Raw genomic sequence first — 22,280 nt, 5'->3', positions numbered from 1 at the left:
TTTATGTTTTTTATTACATTGGGAATCTAACTTTTCAAATATTTTCATTTCTTTTAATGTGTGAGTTTTAACTATATTTTTAATTCTAAGTAAAATAAAAATAGAAAATAATTATTTTAAAGGATAAAAAACTATCAACTGTTTTCATTTTTAAAAACCATATAATATTATAAAAATCTAAAGAATGAAATTTAATTAAAATGAATTTAAAATGTAATTGAAAAGATATAATTTAAAAAAAAATTACTGAAAATTTTATTTTAAAAAAACTAAATCCCACAGTCAGTATCATCTATATTTGTGCTGGTTTGAAGTTTACTTCTACTGTAAAATTGAACAATCTCGCGCGCGCGCGCACACACACATATATATATATATATATATATTTTGTTAAATATATTTTTAGTCTCTATATCTTGGAATAATTTTGATTTTAGTCCCTTTTTCAAATTAAGATACAATTTAGTCTTTCAACTTTAAAATTTTAATCCTTTTTATCAAATTTTTTTAACTTTATTTGTTGTTTCAAACACGTTTCTCAGTTAACATTAAAGCAAAAATGTGTCAAATAGTGTAAACAATCCAAATGCTATAATGATCTCAGTTAATATTGAAGCAAAAATGTGTCAAATAATGTAAATAATCCAAATGTTATAATGAAATGTTCTTGAAACAGTAAATAAAATTAAAAAAAAATAATAAAAAGGACTAAAACTATAATTGTCTAGAGTTAAAGGACTAAATTGTACCTAGAAAGACTAAAACCAAAATCGTCACAAAATATAGAACTAAAAACATATTTAATCATTTTTTCCCCCTCTTTCTTTTATTAATGAAATCACGCATTAATAATAAATTAATCATTAAAAATATTATTTTATCATAAATATGTAATTATTTTCTTTAAATAATAAGAATAACAGCAGGTATATATAACATCGTAACTTATAAAATCAACACTAGCTATTTTTCATAAAAGTGTTTTCTTTTACCATATATATTTTTCAATTAATTTCCTTAATATATATATTCTCAAACTATTGCATCTTAAAATACAAGTGGTCTTTTTTATCTAATAAAAAAATATACCAACGAGTTTAGAACTAGAACGGTAGTGTAAATTGGTCATGACACTAGGGAAGAAAATATTAACAACCCTAGTTAATATTGAAGTTTTAGAACATTTAAAAGATATTAGTTTATATTAAAATAACAAACTTATATTATATTTATTGGTTTTTTCCATAAATTATATTTTATTTATAAATACTATATTTTTCATTAAAAAAAACTTAATCACTTCTACAACTTTGTACTTTATTAAATGTTAACAGTAACATGTTGTCATAAACTTATAATATAAATTAAAGAATTAAAATAAAATATTTTTAATAGATGTCTTTTTGTTTAACATTCTTTTCAATCTATCCATATTATATTGTTTCTCCATTCTTATAATAAAAGTGAGAACAAATGTTTAGTAAGCGTGAACAAAATGGTTCAAAACTTTTAGAAGTCCTTAACTAATTAATTAACAATATTTTTATATTTATATAATAAAAATTTAATATTTTTTAATGAACTCTTTTGTTATTAAACATTTATAAATAATATGAAAAGTTAAGAAATAATATTGATTATTTTGTATGATCAAAACCTTTTAATAATCAGTAGACACGTTAATTTAAACAACAAACAACAACATTAAAGGTATTATAGTCTTAATTTTCAAGTGATAATATTAATCAAGTGAAAGTAATTTTTAAAATTGAGTTTTACATAAAAGTGGGACTTTATTTCTTAACTAAAATAATAATAACTCAGGATTGAATGGCAGGAAGTAATATCCCTTCTATGTGGAGGGAACACCCAAAACGTAGTTAACTGCAAATCCATTTATCGTGTTTTTATTGTTATTATTACTCTCTTTTCTTATCCTCTCATTTCTCAAATGGAGGAGCTGCAGTCATGAATGCAGTTCTCTTACAATCACCACTTTCACCCTTCCAACGCGCCACCACCACCACCAACGCTGAACCCCGTGACCAGAAGCTTCTCTCGCTCTTACGCGACCGAAGAACGGAAGAAGCCTGGCACGCCTATGCCCACTCCACGCACCTCCCCAACCCCACCTGTCTCAGTCGCTTGGTCTGTCAGCTATCTTACCAGAACACTCTCTCCTCTCTCACGCGCGCCCAGTCTATCGTCACGCGCCTCCGCAATGAGCGCCAGCTCCACCGCCTGGATGCCAACTGCCTTGGCCTCCTCGCTGTCGCAGCTACCAAGGCCGGGCACACGCTCTACGCCGCCTCTGTGCTCCGCTCCATGATCCGTTCTGGCTACCTCCCTCACGTCAAGGCCTGGACCGCCGTCGTTGCCCGCCTCTCCTCCGCCCCCGATGATGGCCCCGTCGAGGCCCTCAAGCTCTTCCGCTCCGTCATGCGCCGCCTCCGGAAGCTCCCAGACAAAGACATGGCTGCGGCGTCGCGCCCTGACACGACGGCTATCAACGCCGTGCTCAACGCATGCGCTAACCTCGGCAATGCGAAAGCGTTCTTGCAAGTGTTCGATGAAATGCCACAGTTCGATGTTGCGCCTGATGCGCTGAGTTATAATACTATGATGAAGCTGTGTTGCAAGATTGGTAGAAAGGACTTGCTTTTGTTTATTTTGGAGAGGGTTCTTCAGCTGGGGATTCCTTTTTGTGTGACCACTTTGCAGTCCCTCGTTTCTGCTTATGTGGAGTTTGGTGATTTGGAAACTGCAGAGAAGTTGGTTCAGGCAATGAGGGAACAGAGGAGGGATATTTGTCGGGTACTTAGGGAGTGTAGTAATTTAGAGTATTTGAGTGGAAATGAAAGTGACTGCGATAATAGTAATAATGATGAGGATGAGGATTGTGTTTTTGAGAAATTGCTTCCAAATTTGGTGGATCAGAGTGGCCATGAAACTGAGCCACCCTTGTTGCCTAAAGGGTATGCTCCAAACACCAGGACTTACACCACTTTAATGAAGGGTTATATGAATGCAGGGCGTGTGAGTGACACGGTGAGGATGCTTGAGGCAATGCGGCGACAGGATGATAAGGGTAGTCACCCTGACCACGTTTCTTACACCACTGTGGTTTCGGCTCTTGTGAAGGTAGGTTCCATGGACCGTGCTCGTGAGGTTCTTGCTGAGATGACAAGGATTGGTGTGCCAGCGAACTTGATAACTTACAATATTCTCCTCAAGGGTTACTGCAAACAGCTGCAGATTAATAAGGCAAAGGAATTGCTTAAGGAGATGGTTGATGATGCAGGGATTCAGCCTGATGTGGTGTCCTATAATATTCTCATCGATGGGTGTATACTGGTGGATGACAGTGCTGGGGCTCTTTCCTTCTTCAATGAGATGAGGGCAAGGGAAATAGCTCCCACCAAGATTAGTTACACTACTTTGATGAAGGCTTTTGCGTACTCAGGTCAGCCGAAGCTCGCTCACAAGGTGTTTAATGAGATGGACAATGACCCTCGGGTGAAGGTGGATTTGATCGCGTGGAACATGCTGGTTGAAGGTTATTGCAGGTTGGGGATGGTGGAAGAGGCAAAGAAAGTGGTTCAGAAGATGAAGGAGAGTGGAGTTCACCCTGATTCGAGCACTTATGGCAGTTTAGCCAATGGAATTGCACTGGCAAGGAAACCCGGAGAGGCCCTTCTGCTTTGGAATGAAGTGAAGGAGAGGTGTGAGATGAGAAAGGAAGGGGAGAAGTCTGATTCTTCTGTTCCTCCATTGAAGCCAGATGGAGGGCTTTTGAATACTCTGGCTGATATCTGTGTGAGGGCTGCTTTCTTTAGGAAGGCTTTGGAAATCGTGGCTTGTATGGAGGAGAATGGGATAGCTCCCAACAAGACCAAGTTTACTAGAATCTATGTGGAAATGCATTCAAGAATGTTTACTAGTAAGCATGCTTCAAGGGCTAGACAAGACAGAAGAATCGAGAGGAAAAGAGCTGCTGAGGCGTTTAAGTTTTGGCTGGGTTTGCCTAATTCCTATTATGATGGAAGTGAGTGGCGGTTAGAACCTATGGAAGGGTATGGCACCACCTCCGATTCGGTTTAGTTGCTTGCTACCCTTGAACGTGGAGAAATCTACAGTGTAGAAATCAATTAACTTAAAAAAGGTGGTTATTTTGTAATCTACTGTGTAAATTTCGTCATTAAAACAGATTTTCCAGTGAAGAACTGAGATGATTATTTTTAACACTTGATTCATTCTTTAATTTTTTTTTTTTAATTTTAAAAGTTATTAACTTTGATAAATATATATTATATTTAAAGATAAATGTGTTAATGTTTATCAAAATTGTTTGTTATTATTTATGAAAAAAGTTTGCTAATATTTGTCAATATTGTTTTGGTAATTTATTCAAAATTGCACAGAATATCATCAAATGCAAAGTTATATTTTCAGTATGTCTTCTAGTTCGAGTCAGTCATTTAGTCAAGCCACAGAAAACAGGCCATGATGCTTGGCCCATAAATTCTGCATTGCAGGAAGTATCTAGGTTGAAGTGAAATTTTGTCATTTAAGGTTCTCTCCCAACTCATTCACATAGTATCATGGTTTTTAATATGAAGGTTTTCTCACCACTCATTCTCAATAGAAGTTCCAAAATTTTAAAGTTCTCGACTAATTCTACCGAAACATATTTTAATCTAGATCTCTTTGCAAAGATGGTTCAATTCATATGTTTAATTTGTGATTGTCTTGATTCTTCTTAGTTATCCACATGGCTAACTCTCCTTAAGGTTTTAACATAATATGTTTCTTTTACGAAAAAAAATTAAATAAAATATTGCAATTAAATAGGTATTTTGTTCTCTACATGTTGCAACTATATGGACATTTAAAAATTGATTGGGCAATGGATATAATTTGTTTTTATCTTCTCTTGGTCCTATTTTTTATATTCTTTAAGTTGATCTTAAACTTTTACTTTGCATTTATTTGTTTTAGATTAAAAAATATATGATTTTAACTTTTGATGATATTAAATATTTAATCATAATTTTATTAATTTTTTATCCAGTATATTTATTATAATTTTACTAATATTGTTATTATTATATTTTAATTTAAAAGATGAAAAAAAAAATAAATCTTTAATAAAAAATCAAAATTAACAAGAGGGGATTTAAATCAAAACATACACATTTTTTTTAATTCAGTTCATATTTTGTTTTCTTATTTAAAAAAAAAAAAATTCTATTTTACAAAGTCACAGATGAGAAGTGCGATAGTTCAATTAACTATGTTAGAGTTTGAAGGAAATAATTATTTAAGATTAGATTAAAATGGTTAATGTTAGAAAAAGACTTAATTTTCAATAGTCTTTTTGTTTGTTTTTTTTTTTTTTCATTTTTTCTTTGAATTATGTTTGGATGATGGCTGAGAAGGACATTTTGAGTGGAGATAATAGTTACCTTAATGATTAATACCACTTAACATTCAAAATGGCGCTTAAAATGAATGATCAAGCTTCATACATATAAATAATTAGAGAAATGATATTATAATATTCTTTTATATATATTTCATAATAAAAAGTAAAATGATGATAAAAGTATAAAATTTTGTATTGTTTCAAAAAAGAGAAAAAAATAAAAGATAGAAAAGAGTAACATTAAATTAATATAAAAAAAATTAGGTATGTTAAATAATATTTTTGAAATAATTAAGGTTTATATATATATATATATATATATATATATATATATATATATATATATATGTATGTATATATATAAATTGTACATGGAAACTAAGCAAATAACTCTTAGTCAATAACCTTCTGTTTCTGTACAATCCTGTACAATTGATACTGATCCATCAAGTAAAACCATGTTGTGTAGTAAGTGAAAACTGTTTATTCATTTCAGACTTCTGCCAGAAACTCAGTAGCACCATTACCCTAAAACTGCATCTTTATAGCTCAAAAACCGACCAGTGAAGGGAATGGAATCAAGAAAGATGAAAAGATCCTTGACCCTCTGTAATGACATATAACAACTTCTCTTTCATTATTTCCTGAAATTCAACAGAGTGCCGAAGAAGAATTAATTAGGCTAGAAAGAAACCAGTTTCTAAAAAATAAAAACCAAAACTAAAGAACAAAACAGGATTAAATTCCTAATTATTTAAAAACTCTACAAAATATACCTAAAAATATATTTAATGTTTATATTAATTAATGTATTAAGAACTCACTGATTAAAAGAAGAAAATAAATAAGAATTATAGTTTAGTAAATGCCCACTGGTGATATATGTGTCCCGTGAGACATACTTCTTTTCTTATAAGCCTTTAAACTAAATGGGCTTGAAATTGTTAGAGAGGCCCAGTGGATCGGAACAGACCCAATAATGAATTTCATTTTGTCTAGTATATAATCCCTCAACTTCAGTTTTCCATTAGGGTTTTTTTAGCTGTGGTTGCTATTCATCCTCCATACCAAGTTGTGCCCAGAAGAACGAAGCCATGGGGTAACCTAATTTTCTCTTTCACCTTCTCTATATGCTTTATGTATTTATTCATTTGTTTTCTTTTTTTTGTTTTTGTTTGCTTAGAACCTCAAATTGAACATACACAAATAACTTGAGTTGTGAATTCTTATATGCTTTCACTGGATCCGTTTCAAACCTAATCCCTCTGAGGTTACTTACCCTGCGAAAAGTATACATTTATAATGTAGGTTTATATTTTTATCATTCTAAGATTTAAATTGATTTTTCCGCCTTAAGCAAGACGATTAGGTTCGTCCACGCTTATGTTTAGTGTTATTTGGTCGACCCTGTGGTCACCCTTTATTTATTGTTTGCAATTGTTATATTAATCTATTAAACTCTCACACGCCATAACGATGGCGCTCATCCGCCTCGGACTGCTGTGGCGGACTCGAACACCGCATCAGATACGCCGGAGATCACTCCATTAGATTCTTTGACTATCCGGAGAATTTTGCTTATGAAATTTATTAAGGAAAATTAAGGAAAATCAGAAACAAAATAGAGTCCCACTCTTTTCCTCGAACTCTTATCAGTATGGCCATTGGGCGACTCCACTTGCCGGAAATAACCATACGCATCTCCTAGTGTGACCTTGCTCATGGCAGCAGTGGAACAAAGCTGAAACCCACAAAGTCTGAAACTTTTTCCTCTGAAGAATGAAACCCAGATTAGATTTTAGTGCGGGAAGTGAGAGATTGTTGTCATTGGTGCAGGAAAGTGAGGGGTGTGACCTTGAGGAATAAGGAAAGAGAGGTGAAATGAACAGACAGACATCAAATAGTATTAAACAATAAAAGAAATTTGAACTTGGAAAATTATCGTAAATATTTATCTGTGAGCTTATAGGAGATTAGATAATGGTTAAACCAACAAACCAATTAACTTCATTAGGGTTGAGTTAGAATACTGAATTTGACCTCAATGTTTTACAAATTTATGTAAAACTTGATGATTGGTTAATATAAGTTGTTTCTAAACCAAAAGGTTGTAAAAAATTTTGTTTGCTTTTATTATTTGTGTGTTTGTATATATATATATATATATTTATATTTATTGTATCTGTATCTGTGTTTCATTTATTTTAATTTAGAGAATGAAGTGTGTGCAAAATTTACATTTTTAGGGTTCTGACTAGTGAACTAAGTTCCGAATTTTGTTTTCGAGGATGGGGTTTTAAATATTTTTGTAACAATTTAGGAAAATGCGACCAGTAATTAACAAATATTTTTAGCTACATGTGGTTGTTTAGAAATGGTTAATTTTGTTCAGAAACTGGATGTTCAACAAGGACCAAATAATGTATTGGTAGATTTTGTTCAAAAATTGGTTCTCAACAAAGATCATAGAATGTATTGAATTATATTAGGTTTTCTTTCTGGTTTACAGGAAGACACGGGGAATGGGAGCTGCTCGCAAGCTCAAGTCCCATCGCAGGAGGCAAAGGTGGGCGGATAAGTCATACAAGAAATCTCATCTTGGGAATGAGTGGAAGAAGCCTTTTGCTGGTTCTTCCCACGCAAAGGGAATTGTTCTTGAAAAGATGTAAGATTAAGTTAGCATGATTTGCATATCTTGAGATTTTGATAAGAGGGTATTATATTGAGTGATGAAAATATATTTGTTTTATGCAGAGGTATTGAGGCCAAGCAGCCCAACTCTGCTATTCGAAAGTGTGCCAGGGTTCAACTCATAAAAAATGGGAAGAAGATTGCTGCTTTTGTCCCAAATGATGGTTGCTTGAACTACATTGAAGAGAATGTGAGTGTTTGCCATCGTTACTTGCTGTGATCACATATTGATTGATTCTGTTTGATTATTTGTTATTAACTCGGATTGTGGCACGTGGTTGTAGGACGAAGTTTTGATTGCTGGATTTGGACGGAAGGGTCACGCTGTGGGAGATATTCCTGGTGTCAGGTTTAAGGTTGTGAAGGTTTCTGGTGTCTCTCTTTTGGCTCTCTTCAAGGAGAAGAAGGAGAAACCGAGATCTTAAATGTGTTGGACTGTAGTTTGTTTTCAATAGATTCGCATAAGTATTATGAATTTTGTTTTGAGGTGAATGGGTTTTGGGAACAATTTTGTATCTTGTTCATTTACTGAACTTTATTATTTGACATTTTTAGTTGAAATATCTTGGATTCGAATCCGTATTCTGTGTTCACATGGACTTCATAACAACTATTGCAAGACACTCGCACTCTCGGATCTTTCTAATTGAAATCATAGGGAAGTTCAAAAGCTGTGATCTCATTTGAGAATTGGTTATTGTTAAAAATTTTAAATACAAGTTTTGGGTCTTTGGCTGTCTTTCATTGAAAAGGTTTTAAACGATTTCATCATCAGGTTGGAAAACAAAAATAGGGGTTAGATTTGTGATTTTTTTTGAAAATTAAAATCAATAATAGAGATATATGACCATTATGGTTATTATGGTAGCATAATTTAAATTTCTATTCTGTTTTTTCTTTCAACATTTTTCATAACTCACTCGTTATTAAAAGGATTATTATCAAGTGCAAACTCCTCAAGTATGACTTTTGCATCGGATTTATTTGGCTTAATTATTTTTTTAGTCTCCAATGAATTTTCGTTTTTTTAAAAATGATGTATTTTGATTTTCAGGGTACGGATTTTGCTTTTAAATCCTTGTTTTAACTGCAATGACGTTAACTTAACTTTACATATGAAAAGTGTGATAATTCAATTAACTATGTGAAATAATTATTTAAGATTAGATTAAAATGGTTAATGTTAGAAAAAGACTTAACTTTCAATAGTCTTTTTCTTTGTTTTTTTTTTTCATTTTTTCTTTGGATTATGTTTGGATGATGGCTGAGAAGGACATTTTGAGTGGAGATAATAGTTACCTTAATGATTAATACCACTTAACATTCAAAATGGCGCTTAAAATGAATGATCAAGCTTCATACATATAAATAATTAGAGAAATGATATTATAATATTCTTTTATATATATTTCATAATAAAAAGTAAAATGATGATAAAAGTATAAAATTTTGTATTGTTTCAAAAAAGAGAAAAAAATAAAAGATAGAAAAGAGTAACATTAAATTAATATAAAAAAAATTAGGTATGTTAAATAATATTTTTGAAATAATTAAGGTTTATATATATATATATATATATATATATATATATATATATATATATATATGTATGTATATATATAAATTGTACATGGAAACTAAGCAAATAACTCTTAGTCAATAACCTTCTGTTTCTGTACAATCCTGTACAATTGATACTGATCCATCAAGTAAAACCATGTTGTGTAGTAAGTGAAAACTGTTTATTCATTTCAGACTTCTGCCAGAAACTCAGTAGCACCATTACCCTAAAACTGCATCTTTATAGCTCAAAAACCGACCAGTGAAGGGAATGGAATCACGAAAGATGAAAAGATCCTTGACCCTCTGTTATGACATATAACAACTTCTCTTTCATTATTTCCTGAAATTCAACAGAGTGCCGAAGAAGAATTAATTAGGCTAGAAAGAAACCAGTTTCTAAAACATTACAAGTGCTTTCACTAATGCAATATTGAAATAGTATAAACCAGTGAGTTACTTTTGATGAATAGGGAGGTAGCTTGAGATAATTAACACAAGTCATGACACTCGGTAGGTCTCTGTCTGCATGATCGCTAGAATGCTGTTAAAAACAACATTAGTAGATAGATAAGATATAAAAAAATGTTATTACAAAGTATCAAAAGATACTCTGAAAATATAAAGTGTGCAATCTATAAACCTTTCTGACAATAGTTAACATTGGAGAAAGAGATGCCAACCCTCCTAGTGGAAGTCGAGGTGATCCAGTCACAAACTGCATAAATGCTCGTTTCTGCTCATGATCAAACTCTTGGAGAATCTCCAAAAACTGAGTCCATGGATAATAAACTTATGAGATTCAGGTTAAAGAAACTAAAGATATTTAGTAAAAGTGTGATAAAAAAAAATGTAAATGTAAGTGAATGCTTACATTAACAATGGGAGGACTTCTAGCAGTGTACCCATGATGAAATATAATCTGATGTTCAAGGTCGTTGATCTGTTTTAACAACGCAATAATATTATTAGTTGTTATTCTTCTCTTGTTGAGAAGAGGACATATTTACAGAACAGTTGAATGAATGAAGCTGTACTTACAGCCCAAGGGTCAGACTCTCCACAAAACACGCGCTCAAGTTCTTCTTCATTGAAGATCTGAATACGTTCAATGGGTAAAACCTAAAGTAGAAAACAAGTAAAAATAAAATAATCAGAATCACAATGAAAATACAGAAGAAATTCATTAGCTTTGTAAATATTAAATTCATTATACTGATATTGATGGAGACCTTGTTAAATCCAGATTGAAAAGCTTTCACTTGTCTTGAAATTCCAGACCTCACAGTTGCATCGACAATTAGTGAAACATAATCCTCTAGGTTTCTCATGTTTACCTACAAAAAAGGATGTTCATAAAAAGTTTATATTCAGCCACTGAAAGGGTGATTAAAGTGAAAATTGAATGACAAAAACAACGAGCTATGACTTACCATTGAATGACCAGTCCCTGAAGCGAGAACAATATCAGGATACCCAGGAAGAGTGAAATCTAGACAAAGATCTTCAATTCTCTGATCTCGAAAGCTTACGATGTCAGAATTCCCTTCATTGATAGATTCCATATATTTTTTCCTCATAACTAGCGCCTGAAACTCTTGCAGCACCACATAGAGCTCAGGATCAAACCATTGTATGTCGTACAGAGAGAGTTCCTAAACAGACATGGTAGCAAACAGAGAAATTTAGTCACCATTATAAATTTTGAACAATGTTAAAGGGTTGTGGACATATCATTTTGATTAACTGCACCAAGAATTGATTACCTTTCCAAGAATAAGTTTATAAAAAGCTTTAGAGAAGTGGAAATCCAAGATCCTTCCATCATGAAGTGCTTTACCAAGAACTTGGCCTAGAAGGAAAAATTTTTTTTCTACTTCAGAGAAGTGTATGCCTCCAGATGTATCTCGCAACCATGGCCGTGGAAAGAGACCATGAAAAGAACGGATTCTCGTTTCCTCAACCTGCAAGTTTACCTCTTCTCTCCACATGCCCAAGCCAGGTTTCTGGAACTCATGACACACCAAGGTATAAAATTCCAAAGTTGGTCCAAGACCACTGCCCACTTCTCCATTATATGCCACCAGAAGAACAGATTTATTATTACCAAGCCGCTTCATCATTTTTGCACTAGATTCCAAAATCCGGTTCCGATGAACTAAAAATTTCTTTCTGGGCAATTCACCTAGGCTCACTCGCAAATCACTCGTTGATCCTGATCCGTTGTAAAACCAGCCAGGTTGAGTTTGTGCCTGACTAAGTGCTTCCAATTTGAAGTACTTGCATCTTGCCTCAAAACCAAATAAGAAAGGACATGAAGCCATTAATTGATTGCACCACGATGGCATAGCACCAATGGAGACCGCCAAAGGGTCTCTCATCTGCTGCTCTAGCTTCTCAGTCAACTTAGTGCTTACAAACTCATTTTGTGGAATACAAGGAACTGTTATTTTTAGGCTATCCAGGTCTCCAACTTTCCCTTTGGCAAAAGCATAAATTCTTTCACGAGACATAAGGTGAAATATAATTCTGTTCATTTTTTCCAAGCTTTTAAGAAGAAATAAAATATCATAAGTTGGGCTTGGCTTCTCCAAATCAGTAACAAGTTCACCAGAGAGCAAATCTGAGAAAAAAGAAGTATGCTCATAATATGCTAATACATTATCATCAGAGGAATCCTGAGGCGAAGAATGACATTGCGGAGGTATTATGTCCTCATTTTCAACAGCCGTTCTATATGTTATTTTATGAGTTTTAGTCCACAGTTTTAAGCTAGAAAAAGGATCATTTTGTCTTAATGCATGCCGAAGAATTTCCTGATATAGACTGGATTTATGATCCATACGTTGTCCTTCATAGTAAAAGACAACCTTTTGAGTAGCTTTACTGCTGCAACTTGCAGGTTCACATTTTTTTTGTTCAGGGTTTGGTCCTACATTCATCTGCAGTTCTTCAGCATAACCCTGGTAGAAAGGTCACAAAAAATTTAAAAATACATACATTCCAAAGTGCAAGATGTAAAATGATAATTTAGAGAATAGGTCAACCGTAAAAGCCAGGAACAAAGGAACAATTATACAGAGTGAAAAACTTGGTTTCATACAAATAACATGAAATAGGCAGAGCAAATACTTCTATATATAATAATCACAGTTACAAATATCACCTGTGTTTCAGGGAGATCCATCATCATGTCAGTGTGCCACAAATTTACAGGAATTTCAACGGGGACTGTACTTAAACTTAACGGTGATTGAGGCGGAGAAGTTTTGGGTTGCCACAGTGCATGGATGGATGATGATCCAGCATGCTGTATTCTTTTTGAACTGAGCTTAGGCCGTAAAAATCCTTCAATGGAATGCAGAGAAGAAAAAGGGTCAACAGTATAAATAAACCTATCAGTACAATTCAAATACTCATTCAGGGAATCCTCTCCCTCAGCCTTGACAAAGCACACGTTCAGACTAGGGTAAGGAAGGTGACGCCTCTTAGGAACAGTGACATATGAACCTCTCAGTTTTAGTCCACTGCTCAGAATAACAGGGAAAGTTTCCAATGAAGTCAGTGCACTCTGCAAGTTCCTTATGAAGACAGAAAGAGTTTTTTCGCAGGAGAGAGGCTGAAAAGCAAACAAGCACACAGTAGCCAAAGTCTCAAACCGTTTCTTTATGACGGCATTATCTTTAAAAACATCATGTATTCCCATGTTTTTCCTCATGTACCGACCCTGAGATAAATAATCAGCAAGTGATTTCAGGACTCCGCTTCCAATAAATTCAAAAATAGAAAATTGTTCCTTTCCAGTAAGCTTGTCCATGATTTGATACAATATACTCTTGGTCTTCTCCTCATGCACAGAAAGAACACCATCGTCCGTAGACATGCTTAACAAGTCATTACATAGTGTTCTGAGATTCTGTAAAGCATCAGTCTGAGAATGAAATAATTCCCGAACGAAGTAAGTTGTCTTTATGTGCTCTGCAAGATCAAAAACAGAGCTTTTGTCAAGCTTGCATTTTCTGACTTCTGATGACGTAGAAGAATGGCCACTTGAAAATGCATAACATGGGCACTTGAGGGCCTGTCTTGTGGCAGATTTTTTACTAAAGTCCAGCTGAGTGCCACAATACACCGGGTACAATTTTGTAGTTCTTTTTTCTTGTCTTACTAGTGAATCAATGGCAAAATAGACACCTTCCTTTAAAAACAATATGAAGAAATCATCTGGAAATTTTTGAAGGATTATCTCAGCAATTAGTAATGCTAACATTAACGTGTGCTGATCCTTTTGAGTGAATACTCCAGCCAAAAAACTGTCATGTTAACCAGATAAAGTGAGCGCTAATATGTTTGCAAAAAATTCACATGATAATGCATAACTAAATATGAAAAGGTCTGTTTCACCTTGAAATATTGACATTTTTGAGAAATTCGTCATGCACCCCGGATTTGCTCAAACGAACTATCTTGTACATAACAGATAAACATCCGTGCCAAACATATAAACTCGCACCACAATTTAACATCTGTAAAAGGGTGAAATAAGTATTGAAATTTTACATAGAAATGAAAGAGCATTTAGTAAATTACAAGAAAAAATGCCAACCTTGATTAACATGGGAAACACATCCATTCCAAGCCTTTGCAGGAGATCCGAGTGATTATCTAGGAAGGATTCTTTATCTACCACCAGTTGATCATTTTGATCTTTAGTCCGGTCAGGGACAAGCTCATTTAGCAGTTTGAGAACTTCATTTACCTAGTAATTAGCAAACAATATGTCACCTTTCACACTACTTATTTACAATAATTTCTCAAATCACATATCCTTGATTCCATTAAAAGCAAAAACCCTCTCCATACCTTCTCAAATCACCTTTCACACTACTTATTTACAATAATTTCTCAAATCAAATATAGAGAACAGATTTCAATAAGTGCAACTACCGCTGTAAGTTTAACTCATCACAGGCAATTGAATGAAGAAAAAAAGATAAGACAGTTTCAAGTTTTTTAGCAAAATTTTTTTTAATTGAATAATTAGGGTCTCCCATTAAGAATAGGTTTTAAAAAGTTATAATAATTGTTAAGTTATTGAAGAAACAATGGTTTCTTATTTTCTTTAAAGCTAACAAAAATGGCTTCTTACCAAAGTTATCACATAATTATTGAAGTTAAACAAATGGACCAGTTATTAATATCAGAAAAAATTACCAATCAACACATTAATCACAATTGAAGATACAAAAATTTTCAACTTGAAACAGAATGTTAGTCAAACAATGCTGCTACACACCAGGAGACAACAATATCAAACCTAAGCTGCATACCCAATTACAGTTTCCACCAATCTGTTGCGACATTGACACTCCATTTGTCAGCTCAAACGTAGATAATATATGTGTCAATATGCTGCTTATATTGAGTTCATATAATTTCCTGAAGGCTACAAATGATCGAGATGAAAGTTTGACAAGTAGTCCTACCAATCCCTGGCAAACAAAATAATATATATACATCAAATAAAAATTTCAAAAGACAGGGAAAGATTTAAAATATGAATGATAGATAAAAAAAAAAAATGCTTACATAGTAAGTCAATTCAGATAGAGTTGTCTGAGCACTTGAACTTAAAAGAAGTGTAACCTGCTGAATCAATCCGTGCTTACAAAGCTCATCCAACAATTCTGAGGACTGATAAACACTATCCACAATTTTGATCAAGCAGGTAGCAACATTCTCGACAAGCTGCAGAATTACATGTAAAAGGTTGGTAGACATTACAAAAGGAAAAATGAAACCAAATCTACATTATAATCATCTTAAATCCATTCACTGGTACCTTATGATCCTCATACCCCAAAAGATTGCACAATATAGGGGCAGCCTCTAGGAAAGGTAAAGGACTTTCAGAAGAAAGCTTCTTACATAAATTCACCGTAGTAGAAAGAGCAACTCTCTGATGAAGGGAGAAGAATACATAAAACAACAAAAAACAAATTCAATCATAAAACTTTGAGACAGTCATTGCTCACGTTGATAACGGCCTGTTCTGTTAAAGTCGTACCTTCACGTCTGTTGAGAAGAAGTCAATGTGGTTGAGAACAGCCATAACTGCTCCAGCCTTTAAGCAAACAAGTGGTCGCTTTAGAGATATTTTTTCCAATACTTTGACACACTTCATAATATCAACATCAATAAGTTATATCCTCTTTTCTAGGAAGGATAAATCATACATAATGTTGACTCAATAGAAAAAAAGTAACGATTACCTGTTCAGCAACATCTACATACTGAATAGCAAATAAGCTTTCACACAATGTAGGAACAAAATCATGTTCAACAAAAAATTCAGGTGCTGGAGGATGCAAATCACATACAAAGGTAATGGCCCTTAAGGAAAACAACATTATATCTGGGTTACTCTTTTTCTTTGCATGCTCTACGAGTAGTGGAGATAACAAGTCTAAGCTGTGAGAGACTGTATCCTCAGAGCAAAATGGCAGAACTCCACAAATTTCAATTAGCAAAGCTAATTGAGAATAGGGTTCAGTCTCTTTACTCAAGTTTTGCGCAGCCTTTTCAAATTTCTCATCGAAATGGTTTTCGTAACGCTCCATTTCATCCAATTCCCACTCTTCATCACCTGATGGAAAATGTAACATTACATATGAACAACATTATAGTACGTGATCGCTTCTTCATATTCAAAAAAGATTAAATCATAACCTGATTCCATAAGAGTCTCTCTGCGAAGAAAAAAAAAATCGTAATTCCACTTCACGGTTTAGTTTTGAGAAATTTGTTTCGGTAGTATGATAGTTTGTTTAACAAGAAGATAACAAATTTATACTATCAGAGAAACAGGTAGATACTTCTGTATAAGTTGTTGCTTATTGACCCAATCCAATTACAGTCACATTCAAATATTTATTACAATATATAATAATAATAATAATAATAATAATCATATCTTTAATGGTTGATATATTAAGGTAATATAAACTTAACCAATCAACTATTTAATCTTAAATTATTATTTTTATAACATAGAACTTAATTTCTTATTATGATGATTTTATAATTTGTCATCTACCTGTTATATACTATAAAAGGAAATTTTGTTAGGTATGCGAAGATACCACTAAAAATTGTGACATTACCATATTTATTTGTTTGTTTATTTCAACCTAAATTTTATTCATGTTTTTTAATTGATGAAAATATATTATTATACTTAATTATAATAACAAATGTTTACTATAAGTATTTATTTTTTAGTAAACTAATCAATAAACAAATGAAAATCATTTTATATTTGTAACAGTTTATTCTTAGATCATTTTAAAACTAATTGTCACTATTACTTCGAATACTAATTGATCACCGGATAAAAAATTAACAATAATCATTTTGTTACCTTATACTATCATTATCTATACCACTGATGGAAACACATCTCACGTGTATTAATTATTTTTTATGATAACAAAAAGTAAAAATATTATTATTTACATAATTTTATTAAAAATAGTTATTTTAGTTTAAAATATGGTTAAATTTTAAAAGACAGACAAATAGAATAAATATGTTTCTTTGATTTCTACAAATATGATTTCTTGAAGCTCATTCTCTTCATCATAAATGATCTGCTTGTCCCGAAATGACTTAGCCAATAGAGAAATTCCAAATTATTGGGTTTTTCAATACAATCAAATAGAAAGNCCCAAGGGCGCCATATTCTAGGAGCCCAAACGATGTGATTGAAAAAATCCTCCTCTATCTGTTGCGGGTCNAGGACTCCTCCCCCTTCTTCAAACTCCGATTCATATTTTTCATAGAGAAATCTCTGATCAACGATAAAATAAGATCCATTTATATATATATATATATATATATATATATATATTCAATTATCTCAAAAATACGGTCAAATCCAAATTTTAGTACATTATACCTCATTTTACTACTGTAATTATTAACAAACTCAATGTAAAATATTAACAAATATTTTCTTTTAATCTAAGATTAAATAAGTTTTTTGGTAATTAACTTTAATGAGTATTGAAAATAGTTTTTCCTTTCAAATTTTAGTTTAATTTAATTTCCAAACTTTAGAAAAAAAAATCAGAAACTCTGATTCACCTTTTTCACTTATCCAATTTTGTTTTTCTTTCATTTCCATCATTTATCTCCTCCCACACAGTAATCCGTAACACCACAATTTGTTACTCTTGATCTGTTTGTTAATTTATTTTCCACTTAAATAACAAAATAATTGATGATGTTGATGTTGATTTTTGATTAAAGGGTTGTGTTATGTCTTTTCCTTTCTAATTGTTATTAAATTTGTAAAAAACTAAAGTCTACAATAATTTCAAAACTAAAAAAACCCACAAAAAGATGTTAGCATCAACCCATAATAGTTGCAAAGCATTTAGTTTCTTAATACCAATTTTGAAATTCAATGCGTTTTGTTTTTCTTAATTTCACTTCTGTTGCAAATGATAAATCAGAATGAGAACATTTATATTGACCAAACAAGTTGGAGATGTATTGGTTTAAAATAAACTTACATGATGTGATTTACTTTGGAAAGTAATTTTCTAATCCAATTGAGAGTTAACATATTCATTATGACTAGGTTACGAATTTCTGGTTGATTTTTAATTAGTTGGTAGTTCTTTTTAGAAACTACTCAATATTATGTCATCTGCTCAAATATAGAAGATGTGTAATTTGTTAGAATATTTTTATTTTTTTTACAAAAATGAAATGAAAAATGCTTATCAATATGAAACATTCGAAATGGAGTGAGCAGTGGTCTCTTTTCTAAATAAGGGGACAAAGTCAACAACAACAATTTTCTTTGTTCATAACTCTCTTCAATAATTTGTTCCTGTTGAATCATTTAATATGATGAGCAGGAACTTCATTTTTTTTTATGTGTTTTGACGTTGGTTATATGCAGAAGGTAAAAAGTATATTCTGAAATATATTTTTCAATCGAAAATATGTTTTTAGAATTATTTTTAAGAGTTGACTTCTGAAATACCCTTTCCACATAAGGATTTTTCTCTTCTAGAAAATATTTCCGGACATCTTAATAGTCAAAATATCAAATTTCTCTAAAGATAAACTATTAATTCTAAAATTTAAAAACGAAATTTAGTAACAATCAAAAGGGAAAAGATATAACACAATCCTCCAATAAAAAATCAACATCAACATCATCAATTATTTTGTTATTAAAGTGAAAAACAAATGAATGAATAGAGCAAGAACAAATTGTGGTGTCGGGCTACTGTGTGTGGGTGAGAGAGAGGATGAAGATGAAAGAGAAACAAATTGGATAAATGAGGAATGTGAATGAGAGTTAGGTGGGTGTTTCTGATTTTTTTTTTTGTCAGTTGGAGCTATTGTAGGGATGACAGAGAGAAGGTTGGAGTGGGAGAGACAAAAGAGAAAGGGTTGAGAGGAATGAGAGAGATGGGTAAGGATGTGGGGATTTCTTTTTTTTTTTAGTTTTAAGAATGGAAATTATTCAAATACCCTCAACCTTAAAACTTAGAATCCATAATATATGAAGATATTTTTGTCTGCTAAAATCCGATAATATACCAACTAAAAAAGAGTTTATATAAGTTATATATATATATATATATATATATATATATATATATATATATATATATATATATATATATATATATATATATATATATAACCCTTACTTTCTTTATACTTAAGATTTTATAATTATATTATTCTATATAGTTCTAGTTTTCTAATTCTATAATTTTATTTATATTTTTAATATTTATTTTCGTATTATTTTATCTTTTATTTCTCTGCTCTTACTTTCTCTGTGTGATTAACAATATTATATATGTTTCAATCAAAACTCATAACTAATTGTGAAAATAAAATAATATTAAGTTAATAAATATACATATTGAATAATGATATGACATTTATTTGTTACATAAATCTTAAAATATATTATTATTATTATTTTATATTTCATTCTAAAAGCATAATGACATAAAAGTACAACACCACTTTCTCAAACCCAAAAATTAACATATGTAACATCATCCTAAAAGAACAACTACTACCCTAAACAACCTGCTTTTAGAAAGATGAAAGAAAAGCAAATTCTAGATTGTTGACCAAGCAACACTAGCGGAACAATCTCAACTTATTACCAGCCGGATGGTGCGCAATGAAGACCAATCCGCGAGCTAAACTAGAACATCCAATAGCAGACAAGGTGGCTTCTCTGTCTTGTCCCAAATCTTTATTTTTTTTCTCCTACAAGCTAATCACGCAGTATTTATAATAATTCATCAACTTATCTCTTTATCATAAATTCAATAGCTATCAACATTAAAAATTTGGACAAAATCAAAACTAAAATGATTCAATCAATACCTGATAATATTTCGCACGCACACAATATTTTTATCTTTATCACATGATGCTAGACAATCACAAAATCCATTAGACCAAGTGTGTATTAGACGGTAGAAGAAATACATGTCTTAGACGACCATTGTATTAGACGTTGTTGGCGTTAGGCACTTCACAGAATAGAATCCATGCAACGCTGAATCCTTTGATGGAATTACAGCCACAAAATTTGGAAACCAATCGGATGGATGCGTCATCCATATAGAGCATTATCTGGATCCTGAAGACTTTGATGTTTATGGTCTCGGATTCTCTAAAATATTTGAAAAGGTTGGAATAAGAAAATTCTTTTTTGAACGACAAAAGCTTTATCTTGAAGTAATCTAGGAGTCCTGGAAAAACTCAAAATTTGAATAACAAAACATCATACAAAAAATCTTGGGGGGCAAAATGATACTTATATCTACAAGCCATTGCTGAAGCCATTGAATGCGAAAGGTTTGAAAATTGTTTTCACCTTAACTTGTGTGAATTATCAGGATAAGGGAAAGGTTGAAAGAAAACTGTTTGGAGAAGCATTTAATGGTAAGAAAGTTCTGTTCAAGGCTGTGCACAAATAAATAGCTCTGTCCAATGACTAATGTTAAGAAAATGCTGTGTCTTCATATTATTTGGATAGAGTCAAAGTATATTCCAGTTCTGTAGGGATTTTTTTATTTCGTTTTTTATGCTTTGCAATTGTGGGTCAATATATTAATGAGTTGTTATTTTTCAATCTTTAAATATTGTAACATTTCTTATTAAATGATTAACACCGTTTTTTTCATTCTACAATTTTGCATCTAGGAATAATAAATAACAATTGGTATTAGAGTCTTGTTTTAAGGGATCTTAAGGAATACGTGAGTATGTGTCGTGGACGATGAAGCAAGTCCTAGTCTCTCTTCAACTTCTCCATTAGTGTTTGTGATGGAAAAATAAATATTGTTCTAGTTAGGACAAGTCAAATCTAGAAACAAAGCAAGCCATAAGTTCATGGATGAAGATTGCAAAATTTGGTGGTGGTGAAAGTTGTTGATAGCTCATGGTTTTGATGAGTTTGAATGGTGATGGAAGGTGTGTTTGGTGGTTCTCTAAGAGAGGTTGGGCCAACTCTTGGAGGAAGGTGGCCAGAGGAGGCCACTTGGGTTGCTCTAGCCTAGGGTGACCTTAAAAGAGTAGTATGGCACAAAAATGGCAGGATAACTTTACTCTAAATCAAAGATGATTACATGATGGAGAACACCTCTATTTATAGGCTAAGGTGTCTCAAAATGGGCTGAAACTTTAACCTAAAAGAGCCACCTTGGTTATCTTGGAGAGCAAGGAGAAATCAATAAAATATCGACTCATCACCAAACATCAAAGATAAGACCCTCAAATGGTTTTATATGGTGCAGTTTTGCAAACTAAGTTATATATATATTTTTTTGATGATTTTTCAAAGTTACTAGAGAAAATTGACAAGAAAAGAACTACACATGACTCTAGACAAACATGGATGGATTAAAAACTTAAAATGACTCAAACAATGAAATGCACCGAATATAAATCAATAAAAGACCCAACAAAACAGTAAGGAATGACTCAAAAAAGAAAAGGCACAAAACAGTAACCAAAACTAACAAAAGATAACTTGGAAAATGCTAATGACAACATTCTGGCAGCATTGACCTTTGCTCAGGGTTTTACTCATAACTTTCCCTACAAAAGTCCAAATGAATTGATTTTTTTTTTTGAAACTAGACTCAAAGGGCTTTCTTTTGAGTATTTTTACGAATCTTTTAGACAAATGGGATAGATGCAGTTTAAGTTTCAAAATCGTCCCAGTTTACTGTCAGAAAAACAAAATGATAGATGGAAAAAGAAAACACAACAAGACAAGTAAGGAAAATAATAAACAACAAGGAAATAACAAAGGATCAAAACCGAAAAACTTAGCTCTTTGAAGAACCAAGGCTCTTGATACCAAATGATGGCAAAATAAATATTGCTCTAGCTAGGACAAGCCAAATCTAGAAGCAAAACAAGCCATAAGTTCATGGATGAAGATATCGGAATTTGATGGTGGTGAAAGGTGTTGATAGCTCATGGTTTTGATGAGTTTAAATGGTGATGGAAGGTGTGTTTGGTGGTTCTCTAAGAGAGGTTG

The 22,280-nt window shown here is 32.3% G+C and overlaps 3 protein-coding genes across 4 annotated transcripts; 2 read left to right on the top strand and 1 right to left on the bottom strand.

Annotated features, from left to right (window-relative positions):
* Positions 1-1,947: 1,947 nt before the first annotated feature.
* On the top strand, positions 1,948-4,244 carry LOC106754425 (pentatricopeptide repeat-containing protein At3g09650, chloroplastic). The gene has a single exon (XM_014636443.2). The coding sequence runs from the start codon at positions 1,969-1,971 to the stop codon at positions 4,099-4,101; it is 2,133 nt and encodes a 710-aa protein (XP_014491929.1). The 5' UTR covers positions 1,948-1,968; the 3' UTR covers positions 4,102-4,244.
* A 2,184-nt stretch (positions 4,245-6,428) lies between these two features.
* LOC106754410 (40S ribosomal protein S23) lies at positions 6,429-8,709 on the top strand. Its single transcript, XM_014636420.2, has 4 exons — positions 6,429-6,524; positions 7,935-8,090; positions 8,180-8,306; positions 8,401-8,709. Exons 1-4 carry the CDS (start codon positions 6,520-6,522, stop codon positions 8,539-8,541), a joined length of 429 nt encoding a protein of 142 aa, XP_014491906.1. The 5' UTR covers positions 6,429-6,519; the 3' UTR covers positions 8,542-8,709.
* Positions 8,710-9,753: 1,044 nt separating this feature from the next.
* LOC106754412 (E3 ubiquitin-protein ligase UPL4) lies at positions 9,754-16,501 on the bottom strand. Of its 2 annotated transcripts, none has more exons than XM_014636422.2 (17): positions 16,406-16,501; positions 15,949-16,322; positions 15,744-15,854; positions 15,519-15,635; positions 15,266-15,424; positions 15,007-15,168; positions 14,283-14,435; positions 14,081-14,202; positions 12,843-13,989; positions 11,443-12,639; positions 11,110-11,331; positions 10,909-11,013; positions 10,718-10,798; positions 10,551-10,619; positions 10,320-10,448; positions 10,137-10,220; positions 9,754-10,019 (listed from the first exon to the last, which is right to left on the bottom strand). In XM_014636422.2, the coding sequence occupies exons 1-17, from the start codon at positions 16,413-16,415 to the stop codon at positions 9,954-9,956; spliced, it is 4,308 nt and encodes a 1,435-aa protein (XP_014491908.1). In that variant the 5' UTR covers positions 16,416-16,501; the 3' UTR covers positions 9,754-9,953. The 2 variants fall into 2 exon arrangements, with proteins under 2 accessions (XP_014491908.1, XP_022633673.1); XM_022777952.1 differs by having other exon boundaries at positions 15,744-15,800.
* Positions 16,502-22,280: the final 5,779 nt, after the last annotated feature.

Source organism: Vigna radiata, unplaced genomic scaffold (assembly GCF_000741045.1).
Source record: "Vigna radiata var. radiata cultivar VC1973A unplaced genomic scaffold, Vradiata_ver6 scaffold_108, whole genome shotgun sequence".
Classification (NCBI taxonomy): Eukaryota; Viridiplantae; Streptophyta; class Magnoliopsida; order Fabales; family Fabaceae; genus Vigna; species Vigna radiata.
The sequence above is the reverse complement of the archived record's forward strand: the minus strand, read 5'-3'. Positions and strand labels throughout refer to the sequence as shown.

Coding starts and splice junctions, on each gene's coding strand:
- LOC106754412 (XM_014636422.2), bottom strand. Junction 15,425..15,518: donor TGGGGTATGAGGATCATAAG/GTACCAGTGAAT, acceptor GTAATTCTGCAG/CTTGTCGAGAATGTTGCTAC. Junction 10,221..10,319: donor TGTTAACTATTGTCAGAAAG/GTTTATAGATTG, acceptor TGTTTTTAACAG/CATTCTAGCGATCATGCAGA.
- LOC106754425 (XM_014636443.2), top strand. CDS start 1,969: ATGAATGCAGTTCTCTTACAATCACCACTTTCACCCTTCCAACGCGCC.
- LOC106754410 (XM_014636420.2), top strand. Junction 8,091..8,179: donor GGAATTGTTCTTGAAAAGAT/GTAAGATTAAGT, acceptor TGTTTTATGCAG/AGGTATTGAGGCCAAGCAGC. Junction 8,307..8,400: donor TGAACTACATTGAAGAGAAT/GTGAGTGTTTGC, acceptor ACGTGGTTGTAG/GACGAAGTTTTGATTGCTGG.